The 20,230-nt window shown below is 39.2% G+C and overlaps 1 protein-coding gene across 4 annotated transcripts; it reads right to left on the bottom strand.

Annotated features, from left to right (window-relative positions):
* Positions 1-6,698: 6,698 nt before the first annotated feature.
* LOC148033987 (indole-3-acetaldehyde oxidase-like) lies at positions 6,699-14,868 on the bottom strand. Of its 4 annotated transcripts, XM_087681981.1 has the most exons (11): positions 14,667-14,778; positions 14,444-14,549; positions 12,242-14,104; positions 11,786-12,045; positions 11,260-11,469; positions 10,914-11,132; positions 9,844-10,812; positions 9,594-9,689; positions 9,410-9,508; positions 7,497-7,686; positions 6,699-7,100 (listed from the first exon to the last, which is right to left on the bottom strand). In XM_087681981.1, exons 2-11 carry the CDS (start codon positions 14,460-14,462, stop codon positions 6,868-6,870), a joined length of 4,158 nt encoding a protein of 1,385 aa, XP_087538107.1. In that variant the 5' UTR covers positions 14,463-14,549; positions 14,667-14,778; the 3' UTR covers positions 6,699-6,867. The 4 variants fall into 4 exon arrangements, with proteins under 4 accessions (XP_087538107.1, XP_087538106.1, XP_087538110.1 ...); XM_087681980.1 differs by lacking the exon at positions 14,444-14,549 and having other exon boundaries at positions 14,667-14,868; XM_087681984.1 differs by lacking the exons at positions 6,699-7,100; positions 14,444-14,549 and having other exon boundaries at positions 7,507-7,703; positions 14,667-14,868.
* Positions 14,869-20,230: the final 5,362 nt, after the last annotated feature.

The following is a 20,230-nucleotide window of genomic DNA, read 5'->3' on the forward strand; positions in this document are numbered from 1 at the left end:
CCCTCTCCTAAGAGTGAATATCACTTCTGTGCATGGCCCCATCATAGTAAATAAGAGAATCACCAACATCTATCATCATAACATAATCCAAAGAGGGCGCAAACCAATCCAACCTAATATCTATCTCTAGTGGATGGCCACAAAAAGAGGTTGTAGGGCTTGTACCTCCTATCTAACATCATGGTTCAAAGCCACTAGAGCATTAGCTATTGCAAGCTATCTAGCTAGCTATATAGTAACAGGAAGCTCCTCCTGAAATATCACCCCACATACCTCAACTACATGCTCAAGCTACTTATGTGTTTTACCCTCATGGAAAACATCAATGCTTGTAGATGACCTTTCGAACAACCTGCAGATCCCATAGGCGATAGCCCATCTCATCTGCATCTCCATATCTAAGAAATATATATTTCACACTTATAATCCAATCTATTACGCTCATCCTTGGAAACATGGCAAAAAACCTCACAACCAAAGACACATAAATGAGCATATGATTGAGGTTTTCCATACTATATCTCCTCTATAACCTAATAGTCATGAATAGTGCATGGGGATCGATTAATTAAATGAACAGTAGTAGTAACTGCCTCAATCCAAAGTGATATGGTAATCCTACGTGGCTAAGTATTCTATGAACTCACTCCTAAATCATCTTGTTTATGTGCTTAGCCATACCATTTTGGAATGGGGTATATGGGGTGGTCATCTAATGCTTAATACCCCTCTTATCACAAAATTTTTCAAAGGATTTAGATATATACTCACCCCCACTGTCGAATGGTAAACATTTTTAACTGATTCTCAACAAGAGCAAGCCAATATTGAAACATAGCCAACACGTTCAATTTCTACTTTATGGGATATACCCAAACCTTATGTGAGTAATTATTAATGAAATTAATGAAATACTTTGCGTCACTAACAACTTGCAAGGCATAGATCCACAAACATCAAAATAAATAAGAGCTAAAGGCTCACCCATATGCGTAATCCCAGACTTCTTATGCAAACTACATGTTTGCATGCCATAAAGACAATGATCATAAGAATCAAAACATTTATAGTCAAGGGACAAAAGATATTGCAAATGAATAAGTATTTTCATTCCCTTTAATAACATATACCCAAGGCGACAATTCCATAACGATACATATGGTACTACAGCCACCACCAAAGCATGGTCGATAGACCCAAATACAAGTAAGTAATAAAGAGTGTCAAACTTGGCACCTCCTAAGACAATATTCCCACAAGTAATCTTCCATGAGGAATTACCAAAAGAGACAATATGACATGTGTCATCCAATTGTGGAAATATGGTGTACATCATGTAAAGTAAACATACTAAGTAAAGGAAACAACAGCAGGACATCTCCAATGCCAACAATTTCCCATGCCAAGTCATTATTCAATAATCTGCCAAAAATATGCAAGCCAAGTGATTGTAAGGGGATTTTAATAAATATTTGTCTCAAAAAAAGTATTTCATACTAGAGTAGTTTTTAAAGTGCATTCGTATACATAATATTTATGATGACATTTTCAGTATTTGCACTTTCTTCTAGTAAAATTTTCACATCAAATGACGATTTTACCCTCCAAAATGCTCCTACATATAACTGACCATGAGTAAACCTTGGTGTTTTTTAAATAAAGACCAACAATAGACAAAGTTTGGCCTTGTGATTTATTGATTGTCATAGCAAATACTAGTTAGACAAGAAATTACCTTTATTTCATAGAAAATGGAAAATGCAAATGGTTGGGAATGAATGTGATCTTAGGAATACAAACTTGCATCCAATGTATTTAAGTACTCTACAAAGTACAAAAACGAGTTATGATCCATCTTTACAAATGAGTCTGCACTATAATACTACATTACTTCTCTTGGTATCAACTGCAATGCTTATTGATTTAAAATAGAAACATTTGTACTTGGTTACATATCTTGGAGCTTTGGTCAGGTACTATAGTGATCATTTACTTATAGGCCTAGAGATTCTATTGGGTTTTATGTCCTCGACTCTACACTTGATGTATTTGGGATCTCGAATGGTCATGTACTTGATGTTCTACACTTTCATTTCTCATTTGGTATTCAATTTTGTTTCACTGGGAGTCACTTGAGATACTTAGCTATTTTTCATTTGAGCAAAGCTTTAGGTTTATGTAGTTGAGCTCATTTCAGTGAGATTGTAGGACTTGGTTGAGTTATGTCCATGTTATTTGAATGCTATTTGAATGTAATTATTACCTAGTGGGCTAATTTAATTTATGCTTTGAGCTTATACATATCTCTGTCAGTTGTCAGTTGTAACTTAATCTGGTTGTTATCTTAAGGCCTACTATATGCATGACAATTATGGCTATTGGATGTATCCCACTTTGACACATTGAGTTTGATAATTCTCGGTACCAGTTGTATGCTAAGTGACTACTAGTAGTTTGTTCATACCCTACTTTTTGCAAGATATATATAGATTGGATTCTATCAATTGATTGCTCATACTTGGCTTTGGATTTACTACTACTAACATTATTTTCAACTTGCTATAGTTATAAGGGCAAATTCTTGGACTCTACTATCATTCTTTAGCAGTTAGTGGATATCCCTACTCTTTGCAATTTTTCCTATGTTAGGCATACTTTTAGTTGTGATTTTGACATGTTTTGTTGTCATTTATAGCAACTTGTTTATCTTGGACAGTGCTTTCATTCATTGCATTATGACTGGTGCAGAATGACAATACTATCTTTAACATTGATAAGTTGAACGACACAAATTACAACTATCGGAAGGCACAAATCTAGCAGGTTTAAGTGTAAAAATTACAAATCAAGCCATTGAGATATGAGGGTATAAAACTTGAATGCTTTGATGCAAAGGATTGGGCTAAACTGGATGAGTTATGTAAATCTACAATCATTTTGTCTCTCTAAGTAGGTTTTCTATAATGTTGTCTTTTAAGGGTAGACTACTTAGCAGTTAAATGGGAGAAGATTCATGATATCTATGACAAGCAAAGTCCTACTTCACAGATATATTAGTTAAATTAACACATGGACCTTTGTATGAAGAAGATGACTTCCATGTCTATCCAGTTAAATGAGTTTTATTATATTTTTAGTTTCTTGTCTTTGCAGGGGATTGACTTGAAGAAGAATCTTCCTTTCTTGTTCTTGTTGGTTACATTACTTGAGTTACAGGACACATTTCGTACTACTATGTGTGTAAATATGCTTGCTTATGGGTTGAAATTGTAGAATATAAAGGGTGGACTCTTGAATGAAGAGGTTAATAAAAAGAATGTTGATACTTATTGTAGTTCTTATATTTTGATAGTCAGAGGCCATAATGGTAAGAGCAGTAATGACTACCATAGGAAAGACTCTCAACAGTCTCATTCTTGATCATGTGGATAGTCATGCAGTAAGTCCCATGGCCATAAGTCCGCATTAGCTTGTCATTATTGTGAGAAGTAGGGTCATATTCGGCCATAGTGCCATAAAATGTATAATGACAAGTGCAAGGAAAAGGGATAGGGTAAATTGCAAGAAAAGGAAAATTATCACAACATTATTCCTAGCAACTCCAATGTCAAGATTGAAGAGATTAATATATTTTTATTATATATTTAAATTTTATTTTTTTTCATTTTGGACCTCTCTTTCTTAAATATTTAACTGACTTTTGCTAATACCTACTCCATGTTATGGCTATCATCTAGCTTTTGAGTATCAAAAGCATCTACAATATACTCTACGTGTACTTAGTAAGCATGCTATTATGAAAAGGGCTTTGGCTAAAGTCATTGAGTGTGTGGAGTTCGATACCAATATAGGCATTATGTTTCCCGTATTTATTAATATCTCATATGTGGGTTATATTCAATGTTTTCATGCTCATATGACTGCCCCTGACTAGAAAAATCTCACACAAATAAGATATCCATGGATTGGGATAAGCACAAAAGTAAAGACTTGGGTGGTTGCATCACTATGCATCATGGCTTTATAACTTCTACTAAGTGAAAATATCACACCAAGTTTTTTTTTTTAATGTATTCAATGTAATGATACTTATTAATTTCATATTATCTTTGTTTATTGTAATCTAATTATATTTATTCTACATTGTGATTTTCTTTGATTATAGATGCAAGAAGAGAAAAGATTGGTGCATGATCTACCATACCAAAGCAAGAGCATATCATAACTTCACCTACCCATGGTAAGCATGGAGATCAAAATATTCCAAACCGTTTTGGGTGAAAGAGAAATTTTCACTTTGATTAGTTAATTTAAAGAAACTCTGCCTTTTCTTTGATATTATAGGGAAGCAAAGTTGCCATATCGTACAACTTCGCTTCCCTCTCAAAACTACTTCGTGATAGCGAAGTGGCCAACTGTCCATTTTCATATATTCTAAAGTTCCCCAATAATCAATAATGGCAACTTGATGCCAAGATCTACTAGCTCAAGTGATAACAAGATGGTATGGTCAAAAGTTCTATTCTCACAAGCAACAATGAAGGCACCTATCTAAGTACATCAAAGAAATTATCAACTCCACTTTACTATTCAATTAGCATGAAGTTTTACGTGTAAGATTAGTAAGTTAACCTTCACTGCATGCTTATACATATTTGAAGAGGAAAATTTGTCTTGATTGAAATGAAACAAATTATGCTTTAGTATGCCAAAAATTAATCCAAGTGTACTATTCTTACATTTTGTGCAATGAAACCATGATTTCTTTTACTATTATTTTATATTCTAAGACCATGTACCTCAAAGGACATGTATTTTAATGGCACTAGCGCTCACCACTAGCTATAATAAAGATACACCTCCCAGAAGCATTAGTTCTATCCACTTGAAGCTTTGAAACAAATTCTTCTCTCATTTGTAAACCTTTCATTGAGTCTCACTCAATTGAGTCCTTCATTGTTACTCTTTTGTAAACCTTTCATTGAGTCTCACTCAATTGAGTCCTTCGTTGTTACTCTTTTGTGAATCCATCATTTATAAATAAGACTGTTTAATAAAAACCTCAAAATGTTACATCATAAAGTGTCTCTCAATTGGCCCTCCATTGTTACTCTTTTGTGAAACTTTCATTTATAAATAGGCATGTTTGATAATAATATCGAAATGCCTCAAAAAATTTTATTGTAACTTTATTTATATAGTATAACTATTAAAAAATATGTATAATCAAAAAGCCACCTTATCGAAAGCTTAGACTCATCTTATGTTCTAGGGGCACTCCAAATCTCATTCCATACGATCTCCCTTCTTTCCAAATGGATCCTACGCACCTCCATGACTCAATTTTTTAAGAGTATTAAGCTCCTCGAGAGATGTTTGTCATCCCACCATCTAGCTATCCCACTAATTAGGTAAAAAAATGCAAGGGTTATCGATTCCTCAAATTAATATAAATTTATTGCAATAACTTTTTTAAATAACTAGTTTACAAATAATATAACTCACCTAAATAAAAAAGATCCAATAAGAGAACCATTAAGTATCACTCTATTGACCACTTTACCCTAGTACTACACAACTTTAATGTTGCATCTACCTTCTGTATAGGCCTATGAGATTCATGCATTCCACAAAAGATTTTCAAAAAATTAGCCAAGCTTAAGTCTACACATTTGAAATGATTTACTAAGTTAGCCTCCTTATTACCGTATTAACAAAAGGAAGCCACCTCATGAATTATATAACGTAAATCAGCATTCCGCATGCGCTTCGCATGCATGGAACGCTAGGTTGCTTCGCTACCGCTTGTCAACAAAAAACAACTTCGCTTGACAATCCATTTCTCCTCTTTTTTCTCTATTCCTATTTTTTTTGTTCTCTTTCTCTCTCCCCCCAATTCTCATCTTTTTTTTTCCCTTTTTTTTTAGTTTATTTTGTCTCATCTCCTTGTTCTCTCCCTCTCCCTCTCCCATCAAACGTAAAACTCTCTCTCTCTCTCTCTCTCTCTCTCTCTCTCTCTCTCTCTCTCTCTCACACAAAGTATATATAAAAATGTCAAAAAAATTATTTAAATTAGAACAAACAAAAAAAAGTTTAAATTAAAAAGTTTAATCTAACTAAAAGAGAAAGAGAAAAGAAACTTTTGATTTAAAAAGGGGGAGAGATTTTTTCTCCCCCTCTCTCTCTCTCTCTCTCTCTCTCTCTCTCTCTCTCTCTCTCTCTCTCTCTCTCTCTTCTCTTCATTCTCTTTTTAAAAAATTCTTCTCTTTTAAATTTTGGTTTCTCTATAATTCTTCTTATTTTCATACTCTTCTTCTCTCTCCTTTCATTCTCTCCCCCCTTTTTCTTCTCTCCCTCTCTCTTCTCTTCTTTCTCTTTTTTTAATTCTTTCAAATTTAATCTTTCCTTCTTATAATTCTCTCTGTTCCTCCCCTCTTTCTTTTTTTTCTTCTCTCCCTTCCACTCTCTCTGCCTTTTATTGTAGTTTATTCTCTCTCTTTTTTTCGTAAAAGTTTTCTCTCTCTCTCTCTCTCTCTCTCTCTCTCTAGAGAGAGAGAGAGAGAGAGAGAGAGAGAGCCTATATATGAGAAAGAGGGGGGATTTAAATAAAAAGGGGAGATTTAGGAAGAGGGTAGGTTCGGGCTTCCCGAACCTACCTAATTAAAAAGGGGAGGGGGAAGAGAGAGGGAGTGATTAAACGTGAGAAAGGGGGGGTTTATTTAAAAAGGGGAAGTTTAAGAAAGGGGGTAGGTTCAAGAAGCCCTTCGGAGGTTCGGAGCTTTCTGAACCTACAACCAAAATAATCTAGTAGTAAGATACCTAATGTTAGACAAAGAGAAACTCACACAATAGAAGCTTCAATTGTCACTACACCTCTAACAAGCTTATTTGGTGCTTCAAATACTGCTCCACTATATCCAACCCACAGAGATGCTTTATTTGTTCCATAGTTGCTGGAGCATCTAGCCTTAAATACCTTCCCTTCTTTTCTGTCCCTCGACCCTCGGAAACCTCAGCAACACTCTCCCTTGCAGCCTCTATGGCTCGCCTGACAGCAGTATGTACTGATCCAGCTAGAAGCAGAGGAGGCTCTCCACAGGCTGGCCAAAAAGAATCAAACCAAACCAATCAAGAGTACAGTTCTCTTCTTGTTGAGCCCCACCCAAGATCAAATAACAGAAGACATTTCAGACATTTTCCCACTTATGAATCCGATTTATCGAATTCCAACAGCTGCAACAATATCATGGTCTTCTGCAAGGATGATATCACAGACTTAGCCTGTTGCAGTTGGGGATTGTGAAAGCAGGTGCGGACACTTGCGGTCCACCTCCCCCACTGCAACATGGGTCTCTCACTCGGAGGAGCTCATGATGTTGACACAAACACATGGGAATCACATAAAGATACCCACAACAGTAATGACCAAAACTTTTCTAGAATCCACATTCAATAACTAATGATTAGCTGAATGAGTTTGGAGAGAGAGCCCAGACCTTTGGATGAAAGTACACGGTTTTCATGAGCAGGTCCATTCATGAGTTCCACACAAAACTGCCGTGGTATGTTGTCTACAGTAGGAGGCTTGTATGTCCAAGTACCATTGGAGACTAGTCTCCCATTGCAATCCACTTCATGCTCCTCTGTCATGAAAAATCCAATTCCTTGGACAAAAGATCCTTCAATCTGCTCAGGGAGATCCACTTCAGTGTAATCCAAGCACATCAACATCAAATATCAAAACTCAGTATCTTAACCATCAAAATTATGATACAAGGTGTGATTCTGCAAGTGTTTATTAAAACTAGTACACTTTGCTGGCATGCAATATACCTAGTAGAATTTAAACGGTGATGTGAATTGCATATCTGAAAGCTAGAATATGCTGCTGTATAATTAAAGTTGAAGTAGATACTGTCTATCACAATGCATACACTGGCAACCTCGTGTAATAATGCTGAAATTTTGTGCACACCCTGATTGTCTCAATTCACATATTTCATCTCTTTTGATAGTCAATTTTGATGATTGAGAATGTAAAACTTATTTTGTACACATGAGCAAGATTGAAAACCATTTCTGGATGACACTAATTCACCAGTTGCAACTACGCCAAGCGTTTCAGCAAGCCAGATGTTCTCGTTTCAGCAAGCCAGATGTTCTCAAATGACTTGTGTTGTTCTGAGGCCAGGCTACTGCTCTTATTGCACCCAAAATGGCAATTAGCTTGATGAGAAATCTCGGTGTTTCATAAACATGCCCTAGTAATTCCTTGAACACACTCGCTATGGGCCAATAACTACCGGGTGGCCAGCCTCACCTTAAATCTCATGCCACCCTTTTCCTGGGTCTAGCATAATAAGGTTCTAACTCACGTTAAACCCAACCTTGGCATCTTGCTCAATTACAACTGAGCTTGGTGCACGTCAATGACAGTTCCATCAGACAGACAGTTCGGGCTTCATTTTCATCAGAGCATGGTATTAGTTCCGCCAAAAAGGTTGCCCAGGAATGTCACCAACTTGTAATTTATGAGAGCAACTCTGAAACTAGACTCTACAGTATGTTAGAGATTCTCCAATGGTTCATCAAGAAAAACGACTATGGCCATCAAGAAAAACCACTATGGTAGAGACTGCTGTTCTCATCTGAGCTCAATTAGATACTGAGCAAGTCTGTGGATAGGTGTGTCACCATAGTAGTCACCCAGGTATATGCCATGTGTCCATCCTGCACCAGAATAAAAGGTACAACAGATTACATAAGGAACCTTCTCTTTGCCTTCTGTAACCAAAAGCCCTCCCTATCTTGACGTCATACATGAAGGTAATATCCAGAGAATGCTCCTCTTAGTGGAAGGAACCAAAAACAATGCATGCAGTTGCACACAAAATGAAAAGCTGAAGTGCCACACAAATAACCCAAATGGAGTGCAACAACACAAAACTGCAGATTTCTAGCCAGCAAATCCAGTGCCACCTCAAAGGGAGAAGGATGGGCGAGAATGATTTGAAAAGAAGTGAAGTGATTGCAGCAGATTCCGCTTTCTTCCCAACTAATAGGAGTACCCTCCATATTACCAATGCCATAATCCAGGACTCGTTCAGGATCCATTAGATGATATTGGCCTTGGAAAGTGTCATGCCAAAGATGGCAGCAGGAGGAAAAGCAGGAATGGCATCACTTGGGTAGTTAAAGAAATATGCATGTAGTTGAATTCACAGCAAGTTGATGTTGTCAGAACATGTCTTCTAAGATGTAAGATCTTTTGAGCAAAGTATGGTTTCCCCTGCAAGTCCTATGCAGATTTGGTAACCCCACATAGAACCTTCTTCCAAGACCTATCAAGAATCAACCACCTCAAAATTCATCAATTAACTTGCAAATAGCATTACAAAGTGCATCTCACCTGTCCAATGTCCACCGCAGGATTCAAGCTTTTCCCACAATCATACATGATATCAGACTCAATTATTGCCACTTCTCCTGTGAGAACATTGAGCTCAACCTGTCCAACAAATCCATGTTCTTAAACTGTGCTAGACATTCTAAATCATCAAGGAAACAAAGATGTCCAACCCATTACTCCCAACCTCAGTAGCTCCCACACCATAATTGAGGTAACACTTAGAATTCTTCTCTGGAATCCAGCGTATCTGTGCTGAAAGATCAACATCTGCTGCTTGGGCCTGAGAAAAAACAAACTACATTATAAAAAGGTTTATTTTCCTAAGCCAAATGATGACCAAAATATCTAATTGTTGCCTAGAGGGCAGATATGCCTGATGAGCTTAGAAATCCTTGATTACTTAAGACTTGAGTTCAAACACGTTCAAAAGAGACCTGCTTAATCAGTTCAAGCCAAGAAACAACACCCGATGATTCCTGTTCTTTCTTCAGTTTCAATGGCATAAGCCTATCCACAAGTACTTGGCATGCCTGTCTGACAGCTTCACAGCTACCCTCAGATGTGGTGCTAGCAGAAGTTATGCCTCCATGAACCAAACTGATGCTATCCGCTTGCACAACTCGTACCTTCATTGATTCTGAAGTTGCATTGGGTGCTGGCAAAAGTTGACTCAGCCCATAGATGGCCGCTTGTTTAGCTTTTGTCCATAACCCCTGTCCTAATTCAATGCCTCCAACCTCAACCACAACAGAGCCATCATGGAAAATGCTTACCCTTGCAGGCATAGAGCTCTGCTGTACATCATATATACATGGCAAAATCGATAAGCCTCTCTTTGTCCAAACATTCACAGAGTTATAATTATAAACATTCCTCTGCCTAGCCTCCATTTGTTCCAACATGCTTGTCCACATTGAGTGCAAAGTATAGCCTTCCAATCCCCCATTGTTTGATTGACTGTAAAAAATTTTAAGACTGTTAACAGTGTGCATATTATTTGTGATCACAGAGTGTACATCCAGCCCCAGTGTGGCTGCAACATGCTGCACAATGGTATCTGCAATAAATGAACCCTGAATATGGCCTGGTCCTCGCATGGCACTTTTACTTGAGAGGTTTGTTTTGCATACTTTGAACTCAACATCCAAAGATCCCCAGTTGTACTTCTTTAAACCGCCAGTAACCATCAAAGGAAGGAAAGGACTAAGATCTTCTGACCAGCCAGCATCCATAAAGACCTTTGCTTTGAGCCCAGTGATCTTTCCAGAAGACATGCAAGCTACAGTATATGTTGTCTTGGTTGGGTGACGTCCACCCATCATAAGCATGTCAGTGGCACGATCTAGATACATCCGCACCGGCTGTCGCATTTTGTAAGCAGCAACAGCACATGTTGATGAAACCTACAGCTTAGAAGAGTTCATATCTAGCATTTCTGAGAACCATACCCAAAAGAGAAAGAGATCTCTATGCAATTAAAGTGCCTAAAATTTCCAACCCTTACTGTGATGCTCCTGAAAGCTTTGCCTCCAAAGCCACCTCCTGCTCTTCTTGTTATTATACGAACATTATGAATCGGTAAACCAAGGCATGTAGAGATGCGCTTCTGTACAACGTCAGGACTTTGACAAGAACTATAAACAACTATGCAATCATCTTCATCTGGAATTGCAAGTGCTGTCTGGGTCTCCATGTAAAAGTAGTATTGCGACCCTGTCCTTACCTGTTCAGCTCTAATATTTAGTACATGATATCCAGAACTGTAAACCACATTGAAAATTATCGTGAAGCCTTGTTACTCTCATGAAACCCCAGAGAAGACAGGAACTGAACAGCCTAGAGAATATTACCTCCCCATTAATAATTGTTTGGTCTGCTTCAGCAATTTCTGTATCGACATTTCCAACAGTAGCTCTTTCACAAAAAGGCAGTAGAGAAAAATAACTGTTCTTTTCTATTGCATCTTCAATAGAGAGCACAGGTGACCCTAAAGTCTCCACATCGTACTCCACTCTCACTTTCAAAGCACCATCTTTTGCATGCTGTTGAGAGTCGGCAACCTACAGAGAGAACTTCTACCTCTTAACAGCTTAACCAGCACAAGATAGATTAATATGGCCTTAAGATCAATCCGCCTTCACTTCCCTACAATTTTTCAGTTCAATATGAGCTGAATGTCTTGCCCTCAAACATCATAGTCAAGCTACAATGCAATCAGTAGACGTTTTGAAAGGACAGACAATTCAAGATTTCCATAGTGAGCATTGCACCCAGTAGCAGCAGCCCAACAGCAGAAAAACCTTGGCATTACTGGTACCCTTGCCTGCAGGAAATTTCCAACCACATTGAAAGGAAGGAAATGGATAGATAACAAACCACAACTCCTAGTGGATGACCAACATACTCCACTATGTCTTCTGCAAAAAGATTCTCTGATCCAGAAAATGCAACAGCTCCAATGTTTGCTCCTCCCTTTGGAATATCCTTGGCAGAGATATATGCAACAACACCAGGAGACGCAAGTGCCTGTGTGGGATCAACATGTTTAATTTTTGCCAAGGCCTTCTCACTAAGAACAAATGCTGCATAAAGGCAATGGTCTGGAGAGGGAATGTCATCCACATACACAGCTTCACCTGTCAAGTTGAAATACGATTATCAGCACTTAGAGCCTGGACTCAGATCACTGAATAAGTGCAGTATGAGAAGATTTGCAACAGTAACTTCTGTCCCCAGAGAACAGCCATGCCATACAGAAGGACAGAAAACGCCAAAGACAAAAATGACTGATCAGTATCAAAGCCAACAAAGAACACTACAGGCTGAGTATACCTGCAGCTTGGATTTTGGCTTCAAACTTTTGTGCTGGTTTCCCCAAAGAATAATCTTCTGCATAAGAAGGGATTGTTTGTTTCCCTGATATGCAGTATCCATTTTCAGAATGCCTGAGACTATCTGAAGTATGGTAGATTTCCTTGGCACCATTCTGTTCATGGTGGCCTTTTGAAATGTCCACAACAGTACTAAAAACAAGATTGTGAAGTATACCACTCGAAGGGTGCATAGATGTCTCAGGTAACATTGGTCGGAAAAATTCAAACAAGAAGCCCACAGCAACACTTGATCTATAACTGGCTTTTTTTGTGCCTTTCAATGGGCCTGCTAGTTCTACCTTCAACATTTCAATGGCTCTGAGAAGGTTACCTGCATTCACTGGTTTACCTCTAAGGAAACTCTCAACATCCTTTGCCCGGATGGCATGTGATTGCCCAAATGCACCAAATGCCAGTTTCAAATCCAAGATCTGCTGCTCTTGACAGATGCCATTTTGAATGGGGACTGAAATCTCAATGAGGAAGGCAGCATTAAGAAATGCTAAAGCATTGCCCAACGGTCTTGGAGCAGCTCGGTAACTCTTAAACTTTGTACATACATAATTCCTCTCATAAGCTACAGAGTGGCTATTAGCAACATTCATGTCAGAGTTGCCTCCAGAACCAATCCTCTCATGAGACCATAACGGTATCAAGATTGATTGTAGAATCATTCCATTGTCCAAAACATTCAATCGAAGAAAATCTTCCATGCTTATAACTGACACCTTCCGATCATTGCTCAACAATTTGAGTGTGACATCGATGGACAGAAATAGAGTTGCCAGATCGGAGTCAAATGAGAATTGCTGAGCCATGATTAGATTCCCCCCGACACTAGCTCTGTTTCGGACATGTGGATTGGCTACCTTCTTTAAATGGGACACAAGCCCTCGAGGGACTGAATCCAACTCTGTATTGATGGACTTATCCTCCAGTACCTGAATGAGCTTCTCAATTGTGACTGCAGATCCAACTTCTATTCCACGTGCCGTTTCCTTTAGTATTAATAACTCGGGGACACTGCTAATGTCAATGAACACTCTTGGTCTGAGCTCCTTGTAGTAGCCAGCACTGGTATTTCCAACCACTAGTTTCACATCATCTCTGTTTTGATAAGATTGGAAAGCTTTGAATAGGGAATCTAATGTAGGTGTCTTCAACCAGAATCTTTCATCTGAATTCAGGCCACCATCAGCATACCTGATGTTCAAACTGGGATGTGTAAGGCCACTCTGTGGTGCTGCTTCACCATTGCAGTCAGCCATGTTCTCTCGAGCATCCAATGCATCAAGAAGAAATTGTGGGAATCTGACGCTTCTTTCTTTTTCATAAACAGGCAGAAGTTGAAGGTTTGCATCTCTTTTGGATGCCCAAAATGCATTGATGCCCAAATCTTCTACATCGACATCTCCAGCAAAGCTTTTACATGCATCAACAATGGGTCTGTAGCCAGTGCACCGGCAGATGTTACCGACTATGGCAGTTTGGGCACTCTCCACTGACAAGCTTGGGATTGTGTGCAAAGGTTTGCAAGTATCCGTATGCGAAGTGTCAGACGTCAGTGCATTGTTTAGCCATGTGTACATGGACATGCACATTCCAGGTGTGCAGTAGCCACACTGAGAGCCATGAAAACCTGCAATTCTTTCTTGCACTGCATGGAAGCCCTTCTGCGTATTGCCTAGGCCCTCTATAGTAGTCACGGAGCACCCATCAATGGAACCGAGCAAAGTGAGGCAGGAATTAATGGTGAACTCTTCAATCTTCCCAGTCTTGAGGTCATATTTGGATAGCAGAACAAGGCAAGCGCCGCATCCGCCTGCAGAAACAATAATCACCACTGAGAAGAAGAAAAGAAACATGGTTCTCTTCTTGACATTTTTGCATCGGTTTGGCACGCTTGGAAATAATTCATAGCATTTGTCACCGTTTGAATTTCCTTACAGGCTAGGGCATCCACGCAAGTGAACAAGTACATGATAGATGGCTACATAGGCAAATACTCTGTGAACTATCTTAAGCTAAGAGAGAGTGATTAGCATAGCTTGACTGCGATCCTAGCTGATCGCATTGAAGCTAACTAAGTAAATCTATGTGTGTTAGCTATAGCAGCCATGGCGGCTATAGATTTAATGCAAGACAAGAGAGAAATGATCACCAGAGCTTGACTGCTGCATAGACAAAATGCCATTAATGTTCTTCAACAGCGTAAGCAATGGTCTTTAGAGCTAATGATACCAACCACGACTGTAGGCCATGGTTTACTGCATGGGCAAAATAATATTGTTCAGCCGCGTGAGGAATGCTTTCTAAATGAGGTATAAGTATACCAGCTATGGCTTCCATATTCTTATGGACCTGCAACAAGAAGGAGATGGTACCTTCTCCACAGCTGAGCTTGGTGCCGGAGAAACGAGTGTGCGATCTGAGGTAGGATAGCAAGGTCATGGAAGGGTCGATGGAGGGGAGCTCCACTTTGGTGCCATTGAGGGCGAAGAGGAGGGAGCGGGAGGAAGCCATTCCTGACCAGACAGAGCCGCACGAGCAACGTCGTCCCTCAGGCTCCCTGTCTACAGTGGCCACGTTTCTCATGATTATTTTCGGCTATTATTAAATTGGTATTTGACTTATCATTTATTTCTAAATATATTTTTGCCACCATGCATGCATGGGGGTGGGCGGGTGGACGTGGTTTTTGGCCTGCCCTAGAACTTAGAGCACCTTCACACGAGGAGTTCTATCATGCATCCGCCGCAAAAAAGAGAGAGAGAGAGAGAGAGAGAGAGAGAGAGAGTATACCTTCTCGCAAAATAGGCCAAAGATTTGCAGCTCTCTTGTGAGTTTCGACAAATTTATCGCTTGTCTATATATATATATATATATAGCGAAAAAGAGAGAGAGAGAGAGAGAGAGAGAGAGAGAGGTTCCCTTCTCGCAAAATAGGCCAAAGCTTTGTAGCTCTCTTGTGAGTTTCGACAAATTTATCGCTTGTCTCTCTCTCTCTCTCTCTCTCTCTCTCTCTCTCTCTCTCTCTCTATATATATATATATATATATATATATATATATATATATATATATATATATATATATATATATATAACAGTGTTCCCAAAAGACTTCTTTCCCATCCAAAGGAATAAAGAAAGAGGTTGAAACGTGATCAACTTTGGAGAAAAAATAGCAGGTTTAATAACTAAGATGTCCAAAAAAAACATCCCTTAAAACTGAAGTTTGTCTTCGCAAAAACCTACTATTGTTTGGACATCTTAGTTACAATGGAACCAGTTGAAGTTCAAGGTTGCCTTGGTGAAAACATGTAATTTTTTTAGCATCTTAGTTACATTCCACTAGAATGACTCAAATTCAAGTTTGTCTTGATGAAAACTAGCTATTTTTTCCCAAACCAAGCACATTTCAACCTCACTGGAAGAGTGACACTAAAGGACGTCTGCTTTTTATGAACACTCTCTCAAGTCTCGCATACTCATATATTACTGTTTTTGTTTTTTAGGCATGGCAAAGTTTTCATTTAAAACTTGTTGTCTTTACATTTGTTGTGGCCCTCCATTCTTTTATTCCTAGGTGTCTCATTTGTCTCTTTGCAAGGCCATAGGTTCCTCCTTCACTCACCTAAAGTGGATGTATACCCCTCAAGTTTCAACTATGTAAGCTAAACAACACTGACATTTGGTCTTGTGCAAGGAATGCTAATAAAGTCAATGCTCTATGTCACCATTCATACATTTTCTTTGGTAGAGGCCCACATTGATCTAAGGAAGTCATTCTCAAACTCCATACAAAGGTGGCATGTGGCAAGCACCCCCTTTTTCTATGGAGAAAAACCATCCATATACTTAGATGAAACCAAGCCCCTACTACCCTTTCAACTGGCCTACAATAAAAGTGTCTATTAAATATAATAGTTTGGAAGTACAGTATTTGTTAGACGTAAATACGATGTATGAGTATTGAGCCAATCTAAGCACAACACTCCGTAGAAGAGTGCTAGAACTAGCATAAGTTAAGTTTATTTTCGATCACTTTTTATGGTAGGAAAATTTTCGTTACATAACTAGCATTATTTAGGCAAAACTTATTCTCGACGCCTTTTATTAATTAAATAAAGATAACTTTGGAACATAGCTTTGGTTGGGGGTAAAAACATCGGATGAGTAATCCCATCTTTAATATCAAATACTTTTAAGAGTGTTATTAGATTTATTATATGTGTTTGTAAATTGCAGAGGAACAAATCATACTTATACCTTGATGATCATATTTGCAATGTAAAGCAATCTTGACTAGGCAAAGGCTTTTGGAAACACATAGATAACCTCGACCACAATTAAGAATGGTAAATTTGTATTCTTGTTAAATGTCCTTGTGCTTGTAACATCCACCTTTTTTCGATGTAGCATTGTGTAGCTTTCCTAGTTCTCATTGTCTTGTTACAAGAATAAAGAAAACTATATGGCTTACACTAGCTCATTTCACATATTGGGAAGTAAAAGGAAGCAACTATGCTATTGGTCTGCTTACAAAAAATAATATAAATATAGCACAGAGAGCGTGTGCCACACATAATGATGTATGTCCTAGGTCAATCCATAATTGAGCAAGTGCCTTGAAAAGAAAACTTGCTTTACTTGTAATCACTTGAAACAACAAAAGTGCTACATGCTATGTAATACCCCTTGCACAATCTAGATACTACTATGGTCCAATACACAAACGAGTTCATAATCAATTTCAATGTGTAGACAAAGTCATTAAAGCTCACATGTAGGCGATAAAGATTGGTGGAATACACATATAGGTTCATGATATAATTTAAAGTGTGCATAAAGTCATTAAACTCACATGGCAAGAGACAAAGTTTGGTAGAATACGCATAAATGTTCATTGAGACATTTTATGTGTACCCAAAGCTATTAAAGCTCACAAGTGATTAAAATTGGTGTGAAGGGGACATAAAGAAAAAGCCCATATCCAAGAAGAGGGCTTAGGTCTAAAGGTCTTACATACTATAGTCTATCTAAAAGGAGCCCAATCCAAGAACAATCCCTTCTTGCTTTAATGTCATTATAGGGATACATTTAAAACATGTTTTAAGAATGCATGTGCACAAAGAGAGAGAGAGAGAGAGAGAGAGAGAGAGAGAGAGAGAGAGAGAGAGAGAGAGAGAGAGAGAGAGAGAGATTTCTATTACAATTTGAATGATTCAGTACCAAATGGTCTATAGAGCTACAAATGTTGATGAAAAAAGCTTGTGGATCATTAGAAAAGTTCTCGCAACATTTGGGGCATTGCCTTGTAAGAGAAGATTGATAACATGTTAATTATGATTACCTTTGTAAATGAATATATCCAAAACATTAGAACCATTATGTAGTGCCCACACACATGATTGTTAATCCAAATATAGAGAAATATTTCCATTAATAAAGTAAATATAAGAGCACTTCATGCATGTAAATAAAGGTGAATATAGACAAATTGCTAAAGAATGGTGTGAGTGGTGTTTTTCAAAAACAGTATATTATTTATTTTCCTTGTACACTTAGCTCACTTCTCATTTTAGATGCAAAGAGTCTGCTAATTTGTATGATTAGCTTGCTTTTTGCTAAGGAAGCACAAAGACTATTGATTTAATAATATAGCACAAACCAACTCAAACTTCTAGTTTAGGTGTTTGGCATATAAAGGAAGTCCAATTTGCAAATCTATATAACCCTTCTTATTGTAGTACTAACTTTAACATCATTAGCAAGTGCAAAAAGCACTATTTGGTGTACATACGAGGCATGTTGCTATGGTGATTAATACAACACTACAAGATATAGACCTTATAGCGACGTTTAAAGCGACGAAAATACAAACAACAAAATTTGCCCCCGTCGTCGCAAAAAGCGTCGTTATTGACGACGCCATGGAATCGTCGCTATTTGCGTCGCTATATGCGTTGCTATATGCGTCGCTATATGCGTCGCTATTTGCGTCGCTATATACAATAGCGACGCAAACAGCGACGCATATAGCGACGGTTATAGAGAGTTTGCGACGCTGATAGCGACGGCAATAGCGACGCCTGCAGTAAATTTGCGACGCAAATAGCGACGGTAACAGAGAAAAAAAATTTTGTGGCAGGGCAGCAAGCTGCCCTGCCATATATAGCACTGTGTGCTGTATGAAAGCCATACAAAATAGTTTCTGCACTGCTGCATACAAAGCGTTTGCAAACAAAAAGAATGTATACTGAAATCATAAAACTGATAGATGAAATAAATACATGATATCGCATAAAATGCGATTGGTACAATCATAAAACAATATCACTAATACATAGAAAATGTCTACATAGATCGGGCAACTAAAAACTAAAGGTATGTGAGCGCTAAGGATCCGAGGGCGAGCTACAAATCGTCGTCCCCCGAAAGCTCTTCCCGCTGTAAAGGAGCATCAAACGGATTCTGCAGAAAAAGAAACAACATATCAATCCACCATACAATAATGCATTCAAATATCTCATGGTAACTACGGACATGAAATATGAGAGACTTACTGGGCCGCCGCGTCTGTACAATCGGTCGATCAATGATCTGAGACCGTGCCTCTCTGCATATTGAGTCTCAAGGCCTTGCGGATCACGATTTGTAATGGAGTGCTGCAAAGAAAACAAAATGCTAACTGTTAGAAACATGATTGTCAGTACAAATAATATCTTAAAAAAACAAATAAGCAAAACAAAAGAGAAACTTACAAAGTCCTCCAAATATGTCCTGTGGCCGTCACTCCCAAGATGATGTACCGATCCGGCCTCGATTCGTGCCCTCGCCGCCTCCCGCTGCTGACTCCAACGTCCTGGCGAATTTGTAGCCTCCTCCCTCAGTCGGCGCCAGTCATCTGCATCTAACCACTCGGGCTTTGGAGCCCCACTCTTGATTGCCTTGCGTGCGTCGGATCGTCTATGTGACATGTATGCACGCATGCAATCCATCATCCAGCCCGTAGAGAATCTATCCACTGCGGCTGGCACCGGGAACTCCTCGTGCAAGGATGCTACTATGTACTCCTTGCTCCCCTCCGGTATGTTCCTCCAATGATCCAGGACGTTGTGCCGAAAAACTTGTTGGCACAACTCCCTCATGCGAGCCATCACCCTCCTCCCCTCATCATTCATGATGATAGCTCCTGACCTGCCATCCACTAGGTATCCATAATCCCTAGGAGTGTGCCTCGTATGGGCCCTCTCCCATCTCCGTCCACGCTCCTGGGCATATCCAGGAGACCCCTGAACATCCGGTGTACCGACGGGGGTACCCTCTCCCGGAGTGCCACTGAAAGGGGTGCCACTGAAAGGGGTGCCACCAGAGGGGGTGCCACCAAAAGGAGTGCCACCAGAGGGGGTGCCACCAAAAGGAGTGCCACCAAAAGGCGTGACATCTGTCGACGGCTGCGCAAAAGCCGGAGTAACTGGAGTGGACGTCCCCACAGGTGTGACAAATCCTGGAGGTGACCGAGCTCCAGCTGAACGACGAGACGGAGACACCGCGTCCGTGTCTCCACAGCAGCACCCCCCTGATCCTCCTGCAGTCGCAGTCCCTCCCTCTGGCCCAAGTCGCGAGCGTCGAGATCGTCTGCTCGAAGCTGAAGCATCTGATCGCACTGAAGCTGATCTAGCAGAGCGCCCTGACGAAGAACGAGACAGCTCCTGATCTGCTATCTCTCTGAATCTCGCGAGCTGATCTGGAGACATACGTGCCATCATCTCCTGAAACTCCTCATCGCTCATCCCTCGACTCATCCTGAAAATATCGATACCTGCAGAGATAAAAAATAATGTTAGAATAATCAATTGAAACTATACAAAGCGCATTAATATAAATCATTTTTGAAAAATCCATCTTAAAATGCATATCTTATTTACCTTTATGGAAGATCTA

Source organism: Lygodium microphyllum, chromosome 7, assembly GCF_053477565.2.
Source record: "Lygodium microphyllum isolate KBCC chromosome 7, Lygodium_microphyllum_v1.1.10, whole genome shotgun sequence".
NCBI classification, from domain to species: domain Eukaryota; kingdom Viridiplantae; phylum Streptophyta; class Polypodiopsida; order Schizaeales; family Lygodiaceae; genus Lygodium; species Lygodium microphyllum.